This window comes from Carcharhinus amblyrhynchos, chromosome 30 (assembly GCF_965287045.1).
Source record: "Carcharhinus amblyrhynchos chromosome 30, sCarAmb.v2.hapA, whole genome shotgun sequence".
Classification (NCBI taxonomy): domain Eukaryota; kingdom Metazoa; phylum Chordata; class Chondrichthyes; order Carcharhiniformes; family Carcharhinidae; genus Carcharhinus; species Carcharhinus amblyrhynchos.
The window spans coordinates 9907995-9921603 of NC_137353.1; the positions used below are offsets into that span (position 1 = coordinate 9907995).

General features: G+C 44.7%; 1 protein-coding gene across 3 annotated transcripts in view; it reads left to right on the forward strand.

The window, feature by feature from the left end:
- The window catches only part of agrn (agrin), a 546905-nt gene that overhangs the window by 467776 nt on the left and 65520 nt on the right, over positions 1-13609 (forward strand). For all 3 annotated transcript variants that reach the window (XM_080215414.1, XM_080215417.1, XM_080215418.1), the window contains 5 exons: positions 1998-2387; positions 5662-5793; positions 7317-7444; positions 9925-10039; positions 10150-10266. In XM_080215414.1, the coding sequence (XP_080071540.1) occupies positions 1998-2387; positions 5662-5793; positions 7317-7444; positions 9925-10039; positions 10150-10266 (882 nt within the window). The remainder of the gene's footprint in view (positions 1-1997; positions 2388-5661; positions 5794-7316; positions 7445-9924; positions 10040-10149; positions 10267-13609) is intronic.

Genomic DNA, 13609 nt, shown 5'->3' on the forward strand with positions numbered 1-13609 from the left:
ATAATCTTATCGAGTTCAGGTCCTGTTGTAGATGGCTCTTGTGTTTTATTTTAAGTTTATTTTATAACTTTCTCCCTCACTCCCTGATAGCATGGGCCCTGTTTCGTTGGCACCAGAATCCACTTCCGTTAGATCATCTCAAGAGGCAGTTGGGGGCACCAGAATTTGAGCGGCATGGTGGCACAGTGGTGAGCACTGCTGCCTCACAGCGCCAGGGGCCTGGGTTCGATTCCCAGCTTGTGCAGAATTTGCATGTTCTCCCCGTGTCTGCATGGGTTTCCTCCAGTGTTCCGGTTTCTCCTCTCAGTGCTGGTTAGGTGAATTGGCCACGCTAAATTCTCCCTCCGTGTACCCAGACAGGCATTGGAGTGTGGCGACTGGGGGATTTTCACAGTAACTTCATTGCAGTGTTAATGTAAGCCTACTTGTGACCCGAATAAATAATTTTTAAAACTTTAGACGAGGTAATTCGGGGCAGCCCAACCTTTTTCCAGCTGAAGCCCCAAAACTCAGCAAAGATCAAAGGGTCGAATCTTGGATCTGCTTTAGTCTGTGTGACACAATATCTTGATGGGCAGATCATCTACTGAATTAGGTAGTGGGGAAGCAGCCGCTTAATAAGTCTAGCTGTACATAACATGGAACTTCTGGGAATGATTGCTCGATGCTAATGAGCTAACATATCAATGAATGCAAACTACCTTTTTATTTAGCTTCTCTTGTATTTTTTAAACTCCATTTTCCGCTGATTATTACACAATTTTTCTCCTCCGGATATTGTTGGATCCACAATTATTTGCCCCAGTTGCTCAGAGAGCCACAATTGTTGAAGTGCTCGGTAAATAGTGCATGAGACTGTAAAAATGCACTGTGAATTCCACGAGCTGTTTTCCCTTCAGTGTCTGTGAATTAATATGCTGTCATTTCCTCTCTCCTACCCTTGGAGAATTTCAGTAGAAATGAATCATTTTTGCAGCTGTTAACAATGGAATTAAGAATGGAAGCAAATTCTGAGGCCAAAATGTGTCCGGCTGTGGAAAAACATGCCCCGACCATGACAGCAGAACTGTACATGCTTTGTTATCGTCATCAGGGGTATAGGATTCACATTCGCAAGCCTGGTCCCAGTGCACATGTGGATGTACTGGTTGCATTACTTACAGATTGCGATAGCCCTCGCTCATTTCCTGCAGCCCTGGGCTTTATCAAGGTCTATCTCTTGGAAGACCCTGACTTGTTATGTGTTGACATGGGTGGGAATGCCTACCTTGGGTTACGTGGCCATGAAGGCCATCGATATGGAAGAAAACATTTCTTGCTGCAGCTTTTGAGGAGTGTAACAGATGTTTGTGCTAACTATAATATGCAGCTACTTCCCCCCGCTCTTGTTTTCCCTGAAAAAACGTGTGCAATATTTAAACATCTGGCCCCCTTCATCATGTTATATTTGGCAGGTCAGGTGTCCATTGTGAAACCTCAACTCTCGCATTGCCTGAGCAGTGTCCGTAACCTGCTCGTTGGGATAAGTCACATCCGTGCAAAAGCAATTCTCATTCAGAGCAAGAGCAAGTAAAATAATGAATGCTTTGTTGAGTCTCACACCTATCTGTTCACTGTTCTGGGGGCCTTTTCAAGCATTCATGACTTTATCTGTCGAGCATGAACCCAAAATGACTTGGGACCATCTGCTCTGCTGTAGTTAACCGGAGTCATCTTGCCTTGTGTGCAAATTGCATTGAACGCTCTGTCTTAAAGAGTTAAAGACTGAGAGCAAAAAAGCTTCCACAAGTTAGACTGACTTACCTGCCTGTTAACATTATGAAGTTGTGTACATGGTTTAAGATGTACTTCACCATTTCTTTTTCGGTTAAAGGAGTTTCCAGGATCCACTTCTTAAAGCCTGCTGATTTGTTACTTAGATTTGCTCTGATGTTTTCCTAAATATACTTCCATTTATTTCTGTAACTCTATAGAAAATATCTCCCTTTTCCACGCAGGAACTCTTTCAAGACCGACCTCTTCTCCTACCACCCTCTCTCCTCAGACAACCAAAGGGACGAAAATCACGCCGACAGTCCCTTCTCTGACAGGGGGAGAAGTCATTCCGATTAAACAGTTTGAAAACGAGAAGACTGCGGTCCTTGAAACCATGAACGGTCCCGGATCCACCGCTAGACCCGCACATACCACACGAACGCACGGCCTAGCCAAGTCATTCATGACGACCAGGCGCCCTTATGTCACTGCCTACCCTCCCACTACCGCCCGGCCGACAACGCCAGCCATTCCGTCCGAATCCCCTGATCAGTCAGGCAGCGGAGATTTCAGCGGGGATACAGATCTTGAAGCGAGTGGTGATCTAGAAGCTAGTGGAGTAGAGCCTATGGGTAATGTGAATTGATTGTGCTTGGTGAAATGGTTCCCGCTGATGCATGAGAGCGTTTGTTTCTTGTGTCGAGATGCCACACAGAGTGCTGAATTAGAGCTATGGTGCCTGAGGATCATTGGAATCAATGCATTGGTGTAACCTTTAAAGCTGGCAGAGAGTCTTGCTTTTTAGTGGCGCCTAAGTGTTGAAGTGGCACGGTGGGTTAGCACTGCAGCCTCACAACACCAGGGACCCAGGTTCGATTGTGCCATCGGATCACTGTCTGTGCGGAGACTGCACATTCTCCCCGTGTCTGCATGGGTTTCCTCTCACCCTCCGAAAATATGGGCCTTGGGTGGATTGGCCACGCCAATTTGTCTCTTAGTGTCAGGAGGATTAGCAGGGTAAATAGGTGGAGTTACAGGAAGAGGGCCTGGGTGGGATTGTTGTCAGTGTAGGCTCAGTGGGCCGAATGGCCTCCTTCCATGCTGTGGGGATTCTATGATTCTCCCACACTTGGGAAACTATGGGGTTGGGTGGATTGGCCATGTTAAATTGCCCCTTTATGTCAGGGAGATTGGATACATGGGATTACAGGGATAGAGCTAGTGGGCTCGATGGGTGGAATGGCCTCCTTCTGCACAGTGGGGATTCTATGATTCTCCCACACTTCAAAAATATGGGGCTGGGGTGCATTGGCCATGCTAAATTGCCCCTTCATGTCAGGGGATTAGATATGTGGGGTTACAGGGATAGGCCTGGGTGCGCTTGCTGCCAGCTCAATGGGCTGAATGGCCTCTTTCTGCACTGTTGGGGTTCTGTGATATACCACTGTTGAAGCTGATCAGCAGTTAAGGAGGACTAGTCAATGAGTAACTCACTCGGTGAAATGAAATTAAGTATGGTTGATCTAATTTAGAATCCCATCTGTTATCCAAGATTTGCAAATCTTTGAACTCAAGGTCTGTCGGGTGTGACACTGTCACTTCATGTGTAAAGGCTCATTGCGGTTGAAGCCTACAGCAATAGTAGTAGAACTGTCGAAACGCAGAGGAACAGACAATGAGGGAGAGGTAAGGACTCCATCCAGCCTGCCTCATACCATTTGTGACACCTCATTCATCATAATATGTACACTCCCCACCCGACCAGTTATCAAGATCCCTGGGAGGACCAGCAGAACAAATGAGATGAAACCAAAATCAATTTGCAGGTAAAAAGGTTCCTCTGCGACCCCCTTATTCCAGGAGAGAGTGTATCAATATTCTGCCCGATCCAAAAAATAGAAGACGGAGATTGGGTTCCTGAAGCAGGTGTCATCACTGTACACTATCCTTCAATATACAACGTGAAGCCATATTTTATCAAGCGTAGCTATAATATTAGTCTCATGGTTCAGCACAGTGAAAGCTCAGACACTATTCCTACAGCCTTCAGGCTTATCTCCCCTACACAGTTCCCGCAGTCTTAAATGCTCACACTGCCCCCAAAGTTCAGGAAGCAGAGTCATTGGCCACTTGCTGAGTTAAGATCCCTACATTGCAGAAGAAAGCTAATGGGCACATCGAGCCTGCACAATCCCACCCAGGCCCTTTTCCCATATCTACCCTGCTTATTTCCCTGACACAAGGGGGCAATTTAGCATGGCCAATCAACCTAATCTCACCTAACCTGCACATCTCTGGAGCGTGGGAAGAAACCGGAGCGCCCAGAGGAAACCCACGCAGACACCGGGGTTGGGGGAAAGTGCAGACTTTGCAGAGTGACCCAAGGCTGGAATTGAACCGGGTCCCTGACGCTGTGAGGCAGCTGTGCTAACCGCTGTACCACCGTTCCGCCCTAGTTGGAGCCTTTCAAGCAAGCAGTTGCTTGTAGGAAAGCAATTGTCCATGTTAAATATAAAACTGACCATTAGGTTCTCCCGGCACCCACTTGGATCAGGCGCGTGACATTGCCAGCCCTGTTGCAATTGAATTTGGCCGCTCCTGTTTACTGTAAGCCAGCTCAAAGCGTAAAATTGGAAGTGCAAGATTTATTTCAGTACTTTTTTTTCAAGTAACTCTGTTAAGTTGAATATATATTAAAAGCTGGCGCTGTAAATAAAGGTGCAGAGTAGCATTCATTAGATACAATATTTATCAAAGCGGACAGATGCAACTAAATAATTCATGCCTAACATTGGGTTTATCTGGTGAGTGTCGACTGCACACGTATTCTTTATTTGCACCAAGAGGATTTATATAAAACATAACTTAACAACGTTCTGAATATTAAATAAGTGACTGCACTGACAAGCCGACTGAATTGGTGCGTGTGGCTCTCAGTGACCTCACGACATCGTAGAAGGTTTTCGGTTGTCAAGGCAACATATTTTCTACGATGTGTCTTTTACAAACACAAGATAAAAGTTCACCCCTCTTGTCCGTTTAAACCCGTTATTCTTCTTATCTCTGAAACACCCAGGAATTAGAGTCTAACATTGTGAATTGGCTCCTTCCAAATGCTTAATCATAAAATCCTACAGCATAGGAGGAACCGTTCGTCCCATTGTTTGAGCGTCTATCACCCATTGCTTTAATGGGATCAAGCCACCTTTTATAATGTGTTAGCGGAGAAGGTAATTTCATATTATTTGTGTCAGATATTCATATGCTAAAATTGATTTCACAATGCAATGCATGTGCAAGAATGGATTAATATAATCAGGGTTTGAACAAGTAGAAATGATTCCAGTTTGTTGTATTTTATCATGTTAATATACTGAGGGAATCATTTTTGCAGTACGTACCAATGTTAAAATAACCAGCTCCAGTTATTTTGTGGAACTTATTTTTTCATTCGCTCATGGGACATGGGCATCGCTGGCTGGGCTAGCATTTATTGCCCATCCTTCGTTGCCCTTGAGAAGGTGGTGGTGAGCTGCCTTCTTGACCCACAGTGGTGTTAGAGAGGGAATTTCAGGTTGAATTCAGATCTTCCCATATTCCTTAATGAGCTTAGTAAGTAGTCTCACAACACTAGGTTAAAATCCAATCCATTTTTTTAGGAATCTCGAGCTTTCGGAGCATTGCCCCTTCATCAGGTGAGACTCACTTCTATGAATGTTAAGCATGAATTAAACCTGATGGCATTTAAACTGGAGACTACTTACTGTTCCCACTCCAGTCCAATGCCGATACCTCCACCTTAATGAGTTTATAAACTATTTAAAAGATGCTTTGAACAGCATCTTATTTTCGAAATTCAGTGTTCAGTTGACCCAAGTTATAGTTCGGTCTTTTTGTCATCCGTAGGTTCCAATGAGTCCATAATAGCTGCTCCAACACCTGTCCCGATTGAAAGGTCGTCGTGCGATAACACTGAGTTCGGCTGTTGCCCTGACGGAAAGACGTCATCTGTGGATGGTGAGGGAAGCAACTGTCTACGTAAGTACCTCGACGAACACAAGAGACTTGCCAGGCTGAGATCACTAACAATTTCCCGGGGGCAGGGTTGCCCTGTGGTATTTGTCAGAACGCCATGTGTTGAGTGAACCGCGTTGTTTGGGGGCAATGTATGCTCACAGTACCTTTCCCACACCGACGCTTATTGACAATCATAGAAATCCATAGTGCAGAAAGAAGCCATTCGGCCCATCGAGTCTGCACTGACCACAATCCCACCCAGGCCCCACCTCATAACCCCATGCATTTACCCTAGCTAGTGTCCCTGATACTAAGGGGCAATTTAGCATGGCCAGTACATCTAACCGGCACATCTTTGGGACGAAACCAGAGCACCCGGAGGAAACCCACACAGACACAGAGAGAACTTGCAAACTCCGCATGGACAGTGACCCCGAGGCTGGGAATCGAAATCGGGTCCTTGGCGCTGTGAGACAGCAGTGCTAACCACTGTGTCAACAAATTACAGGCTTCACATGTACACAAAACCCTAGCGTCTTAAAAACTGATTCTGTTACAGAAATGCCACTCGCAGAAGTTGTGGTGATTTAGCACAAGCACCCGATGGATCCATGGGGTACAATTTCCTCCTTTTCTTTTAATGGGGCGATGGTTAATGAGGTTAAATATCTGTCTACATTATCATAACCCACTTGGTACCAAAACAACAGAACCAGTAATTTGGTGACAATACACGGCACAATAATAACAAAACAGAAACAGCAAAAAAAAAGGCCCCCAGTGTTTCTTTTTTCATTTGGTTCATTAGAACATCTCAACATTTCTTTAATTGCGAGCTGACACTTTGTTTTCTTTCCAATTGCCCACATCTGCCCAAACCGAGCAGGCTAGCCGGAAATCGACACACATTCCGAAAATACATGCAGCGGGAGAGTGATGCTGTAGTAAATAGCTTTTCGTATTTTGCAAATTATAGATTTTGAATTCACTGCAGACAAATGTGTTGGAAATTCTTTGTCTCTCTAAACCTCCAATCAAGAACTTAAGTCAATGATGACATTTCGTATAATGGAAGGAATTGAATCAATCAGCGATGTATTCATTCCCGTACAAAACTGCGGAATGTGAATGTCACAAATGCAAAGTGTGTTTTAATTTCTATTGAAAAGTGACTGCTCAAGAAATTTAAATTTCTTTATTCGTTTCCTTCTGGTTTAAACCTGCCTCTTCGCTAACCACTTTCTCTTTGTCTGCTTAACTTCTTGCCAACCTCAATAGTTCGGAGCCTTGGAGCAAACCTTGTGGTAACCTCTGGTATTTATGGCATTGTGTTATGGTCCAGATTTACATGTGCACCTCTTCCAAGCTTCCTCTGAGCTACTAATTCAAAGAATATGTCATCCTACTAACCCTGACACTGGCACTACCACTCACCATTCACCGTTACATCAGCCAGTGATACAGCCTTGTTTATTGTTGCTGATGGGGGTTTGGGGGGGCATTGATTAATGCCAGGTTTCACACTGTGAGTTTGCTTTCGACAGCTACTAAGGTATTCCAGGGAGTTCTCATTTTGGAAGCGGTCGATGGTCAAGAGCTTTTTTACACACCGGAAATGGACGATCCGAAGTCGGAACTGTTTGGTGAAACGGCCAGGAGTATTCAAAGCGCTGTAAGTGATAGTTGGCAGCTGGTGGATTACACTCTTGTTCGCTAACTAGACCAAGGATGTCCGTGGGTGCAGTGCTAATGCTTAGTTAACCAAACATTGTCCGTTCCCAGAAATGGAAAGTTAGGCTTGCTCTAGTTTTGGTGTGCACCAGTTTCTGAAGCATGTCGACTAATGTGTAGATTGATCTAATTTATTTGCCATGCATTGTAACATACTAGCCCAGAGCTAGCTTTCTTTATTCCCCCTGAAGATTGGGATCAAGTATTACTGTCGCAGTGTGCTGTGGTTAGTCTCTGTTTTCGCCAGCAACCTGTGGGAACTGCTTCTCTCTCTCTCTTTCTCTCTCTCTTTCCACCTCCACCCCGGTGCCATTCACCACCATAAGACATAGGAATAGAAATAGGCCACTTGGCCCATCAAGTTGGCTGATATTTTTCACATCCCCATTCTCCTGCCTTCTCCCCATAACCCCTTGACCCCCTTATTAATAAAGAACCTATCTATCGCTGTCTTAAAGACACTCAATAACCTGGTCTCCACAGCCTTCTGTGGCAAAGAGTTCCACAGATTCACCACTTTCTGACTGAAGAAATTCCTCTTCATCTCTGTTTTAAAGGATCGGCTTAGCCTGAGATTGTGCCCTCTGGTTCTAGTTTTTCTACGAGTGGAAACATGCTCTCCACACCCGCTCTATCCATACAATGTCCATAGAATCCCTGGAGTGCAGAAGAAGGCCATTCGGCCCGTTGAGTCTGCACTGACAGTCTGACAGAGCATCTTACCCTATACCCATAACCAAATTATTTACCCCACTAATCGACACTTTGTGGAACACCAAGGGGCAATTTAGCATGGCCAATCCACCTACATACCTTTAGATTGTGGGAGGAAACCGGAGCACCCAGAAGAAACCCATATTTATACGGGGAGAATGTGCAAACTCCACACAAATAGTCACCCAAGGCCGGATTTGAACCCGGGTCCCTGGCGCTGTCAGGCAACAGTGCTAACCACTGTGCTACCCTTTCTTACTCAATGAAGTAAGCTTTATTTGTCACTTCATGGATGAGGAACATTTACTGCAAATGCTTTTCAGTTTAAGCAATAAGACAAACTTAAATCAGATAAGGTTCACAGCAGCAATGGAGTTTCCTCCCCTTCCCATTCCCGCGTCCCCATTAGAAGCCCTCCACCAGAGGCGTTTGTTCATTTTTGCCCTTCACTTAATCTTAGCAAAGAGTTTGAGAATTTTGTCATATAATGAAATAAAAGCCATTACTGCTGGAATCTGAAACAAAAACTCAAAATGCTGGAAAATCTCAACATGTCTGACAGATTTGGTTTATTATTGTCACATGTGTTAGTATAGAATGAACATTATTGTTTCTTGCGCACTATACAGACAAAGCATACTGTTCATAGAGAGGGAGACAGCGCAGAATATAACGTTCCAGTCATAGCCAGGGTGTAGAGAAAGATCAACTTAATGCAATGTAAGTCCATTCAGAGGTAGCAGGGGAGAAGCTGTTCTTGAATCGGTTGGTACGTGACCTCAAACCTTTGTATCTTTTTCCTGACAGAAGAAGGTGGACGAGAGAATGTCCAGGGTGCATGGGGGTCCTTAATTATGCTGGCTGGTTTTCCGAGGCTACGGGAAGTGTAGACAGAATCAGTGGATGGGAGGCTGGTTTGCGTGATGGATTGGGCTACATTCATGACCCTTTGTAGTTTCTTTTGGTCTTGGGCAGAGCAGGAGCCATACCAAACTGTGATACAGCCAGAAAGAATATTTTCTATGGTCATCTGTAAATGTTGGTGAGAGTTGTAGCAGACATGCCAAATTGCCTTAGTCTTCTGAGAAAGTAGTGAGGCATTGGTAGGCTTTTATAACTAATAGTGTAGGCATGGGGGGACCAGGACAGGTTGTTGATGATCTGGACACCTAAGAACCTGAAGTTCTCGACCATTCCTACTTCATCCCCATTGATGTAGATGAGGCACTTTCTCCTCTACGCTTCCTGAAATCAATGACTATCTCCTTTGTTTTGTTGACATTTGCAGGAGAGATTATTGTCATCTGTCGAGAGAGAATAAAGCCAATGTTTCGAGCCTGGTTCTCGCTCCACAGATGCTATCAGACCTGCTGAGATTTTTCAGCATTTTCTGTCTTTTGAGAATTTTGGAAGTTGCTTTGCCCTCGGCGTATCCCTTCTGTCCATATTGGTGGCATCATTTTGGAATTCCACCTTAAAATTGGGCAGTCAGTCAGTCTGTGGGCTGGGGCGAGGGGCATGTGTTGAAATGAGGACAGAACACTTAGCAAAGAGATTACACTTCACCAAATTCTGTTTGAGAACCACGTGCAATCAGGTTTATTTCTGAAGGGAAAGTGATTAATCGCATCATTTGCGACCAAGTCTTAGATTATTTTTAACGTCTGATTGTCTAACTATATGTCGCTCCATCTCAACTCTGTCCAGCTGGAAGAACTCTTGGGGAACTCAAACGTCAAGAGAGATTTTAAGAGTGTCCGAGTCCGTGGCCTGGGAGCGAGCAATTCTGTGCGTGCTACTATTGAAGTCCACTTTGATCCACGTAAGTACAATATGGGCCTGCCCCTCATTTGGGTTGATAAGAGGAAACATTCAATAGGCTTGTTCCGGTGTTTTATCACTTATCGATATTCTGCTTCATCATTTTCCCAGGAACAACCTACACTTCCCGTGACGTACAAAGGGCTCTAATTCAGCAAGTAAGGCTCTCCAAGAAGAAGTCTATTGTTGTGAAGAAACCAGAACAGAACATCAAAATTGTGGACTTTGGTAAATGTGTTTTCCCTCATCTTTTCGTTCTCCGCAGATTTCTGTGTTCGCTCTTTGACCACTGAGAATCTCTCTCTCTGGGTTAGGGTGTCCGTTGGTCTTTCATGGCTGGGTGGAATGTTGGGCAACAGTGAGCTCTTTTGCATTGGGGAACAGCTAACTGACTTGACACCTCACACGCAAAACAGCCAGGAGCGAAACTTTTCAATAAAGCAACCAAGACTCAGTAAAACAGACCAAAACCTCAACCAGAGACCTTCATAGAATCTAGAAGCAGCAGTAGGCCATTTGTCCGTTCGTGCCTGCTCCCCCATTCATTTTGATCATAGCTGATCATCAAATTCAATCCCTGATTTCCCCCCTTTCCCCCACATCACTTGATCGCTTTAGTCCCCAGAGCTATTCCTAATTTCTTTTCGAAACACACAAAGTTTTGGCCTCCACTACGTTCTGTGGTGATGAATTCCACCCATTCTCTGGGTGAAGATATTTCTCCTCACCTCAGTTCTAGGCAGGCATGGTGGCACAGTGGTTAGCACTGCTGCTTTACAGCCCCAGGGACCCAGGTTCTATTCCCGGCTTGGGTCACTGTGCGGAGTCTGCACGTTCTCCCTGTGTCTGCGTGGGTTTCCTCCGCGTATTCTGGTTTCCTCCCACAGTCTGAAAGGCGTGCTGGTTAGGTACATTGGCCATGCTAAATTCTCCCTCAGTGTACCCGAATGGGTGCCGGAGTGTAGCGACGAGGGGATTTTCACAGTAACTTGATTGCGGTGTTCATGTAAGCCTACTTGTGACACTATGAGGAGTATGAAGAGAGATTGACTAGGTTAGTATTGTTTTCGCTGGAGTTCAGATGAATGAGGGAAAATCTCATGAAGACTTTCGAAATTCTAACAGGACTCGACAGGGTAGATGCAGAGAGGATGTTCCCGATGGTGGGGGAGTCCAGAACCAGGGGTCACAGTCTGAGGATTCGGGGTAGACCATTTAGGAAGGAGGTGAGGAGACATTTCTTCACCCAAAGAGTGGTGAGCCTGTGGAATTCATTATCACAGGAAGTAGTTGATGCCAAAACATTGAATGTATCCAAGAGGCGACTGGGTATAGCACTTGGGGTGAATGGGATCAAAGGTAATGAAAAAAAAGCAGGATTAGGCTACTGAGTTGGACGATCAGGCTTGAAGGGCCAAATGGCCTCCTATCTCCTGTGTTTCTATGTTACTAATAAATAAATTTAAAATCTTCTAAAGTATTTACCCCTTATCCTCAGACTATGACCCCTAGTTCTGGACTCCCCACCGTAGTTTCTCTGCCTTGGATACCACACTGTAAACTTTTTTTTAAGTTGTAGAATATAAAATTCCTGGTAATGATTAGTAATATTTCTTTCTGCTTTTGAGTTGCACGTATGTATCTTCTTTGCCAACCTATTAATGGAATGATTATCCACTTTTTAATTTAAATGTTGGCTAATGAAAGCTATCGTCTGCCAAGTGTTGCAGACCAGACCGTACGACACTGTGGAGAAATACAACTTGCTGGAATGCTAATATTTGTAACCCATCAGGGAAGCTTTAGCATATCTTGCAACGTGTCCTGGGCAACACAAGCTCATCATAATCAAACTGTGCTCTGCAGATGTTCCTCTTTTTTTTTAAATAAGAAAGGAACACCTCCGCAGAGCTTTGGCTGATAACCGGAACAGCTGTTTTCTCATTTTATTGGCTAAAATTCTCTGGAAAGTTCCACGCAACATATGATGAGCTGCAGCGAGGCTGTGCTCGCCAGATTGAGGGGGATGAGAGAGGGGGAGTTCTGCTACCACCCTCTGGTGGCAGGAAGGTAAATAGACCCAGCTTCTCAGTACGTGCGAGCTGTGGGGGAAGTCCGCTTGGCTGACCATTGGGTTTTGCTGATGTAATGTCAAAGCCAAAGTGAGGCCAGAGGTCCACTTCGGAAGGGAAGACCATAATGGTTTTGCGCTACGCTTGCTGTTACTGCAAGGGCCAGGAATCTATGGGCAGGATTTTGCAGACCTTACCACCAGGTGGGATCTTCCAGTCTCACTAAAGGTGAACCCCACACCCCACCCCCAACCCTCCCACCTCCCCCTGCCAGTGGTAGGACAGGCAAGCCACAAAAAGTACCGTCGATTTTTGATTTGTTTGATTTATGTTAATATACAGTGAAAAGTATTTTTTCTTGCGTGCTATACAAAGTATACCGTACATAGAGAAGGAAAGGAGAGGGTGCAGAATGTTGTGTTACAGTCATAGCTAGGTTGTAGAGAAAGATCAACTTAATGCGAGGTAGATCCATTCAAAAGTCTGATGGCAGCAGGGAAGAAGGTGTTCTTGAGTCGGTTGATACATGACCTTAGACTTTTGTCTGAAGGAAAAAGGTGGAAAAGGGAATTCCCATGGTGCGTGGGATCCTTAATTATGCTGGCTGCTTATCCAAGGCAGCAGGAAGTGTCGACAGAGTCAATGGATGGGAGGCTGGTTTGAGTGATGGACTGGGCTTCATTCACGACCCTTTGTAGTTTCTTGCGGTCTTGGGCAGAGCAGGAGCCCATACCAAGCTGTGTTACAACCGGAAAGAATGCTTTGTATGGTGCATTTGTAGTAGTTGGTGTGAGTTGTAGCAGACGTGGCAAATTTCTTTCATCTCCTGATAAAGTAGAGGCATTGGTGGGCTTTCTTAACTATAGTGTCCGTGTGGAGGGGCCAAGACAGGTTGGTGGTGAACTGGACACCTAAAAACTTGAAGCTCTCGACCATTTCATCCCCATTGATGTAGACAGGGGAGTGTCTTTCACTACGCTTCCTGAAGTCAGTGACTATCTCCTTCGTTTGGTTAACATTGAGGGAGAGATTATTGCAGTGGGACTGGAAGATCTGTCTTGTGGTCAGTGGTGGGCTTGGAAAATCCTGCCCTATGTCTGTGGATGTAATCAATATCACTTCCATGGTGAGCACCTTTTTAGGGAGGATACAACACTGTAATGTTAGTGTTTTTTTCTATTTGTCTCTCCCTTGCTTCAAATACAGTGTTTCTAAAAGCACTTTCCTCTGAATTTACATATTTCAAATTATTCCATTTATACTTTCAATTGTATCCATCGAGAGTGATGACTTAGTCCTGTCAGTTACACTCCCCTTTGTGTAACCACGCAAGCAACACTTGTACCCTGGCAGCTACATTACAAATAATATCATAAATAATGTACAAACTGTGGCTTTTGATAGTACAGACAAGTATTGAGCACTCCCTAAGTTTAAAGACCTCTGTCAGGTCATTTCTCACTCTCGTTGCTTTTTGGATAGTTTTAGATTTTCAGTTC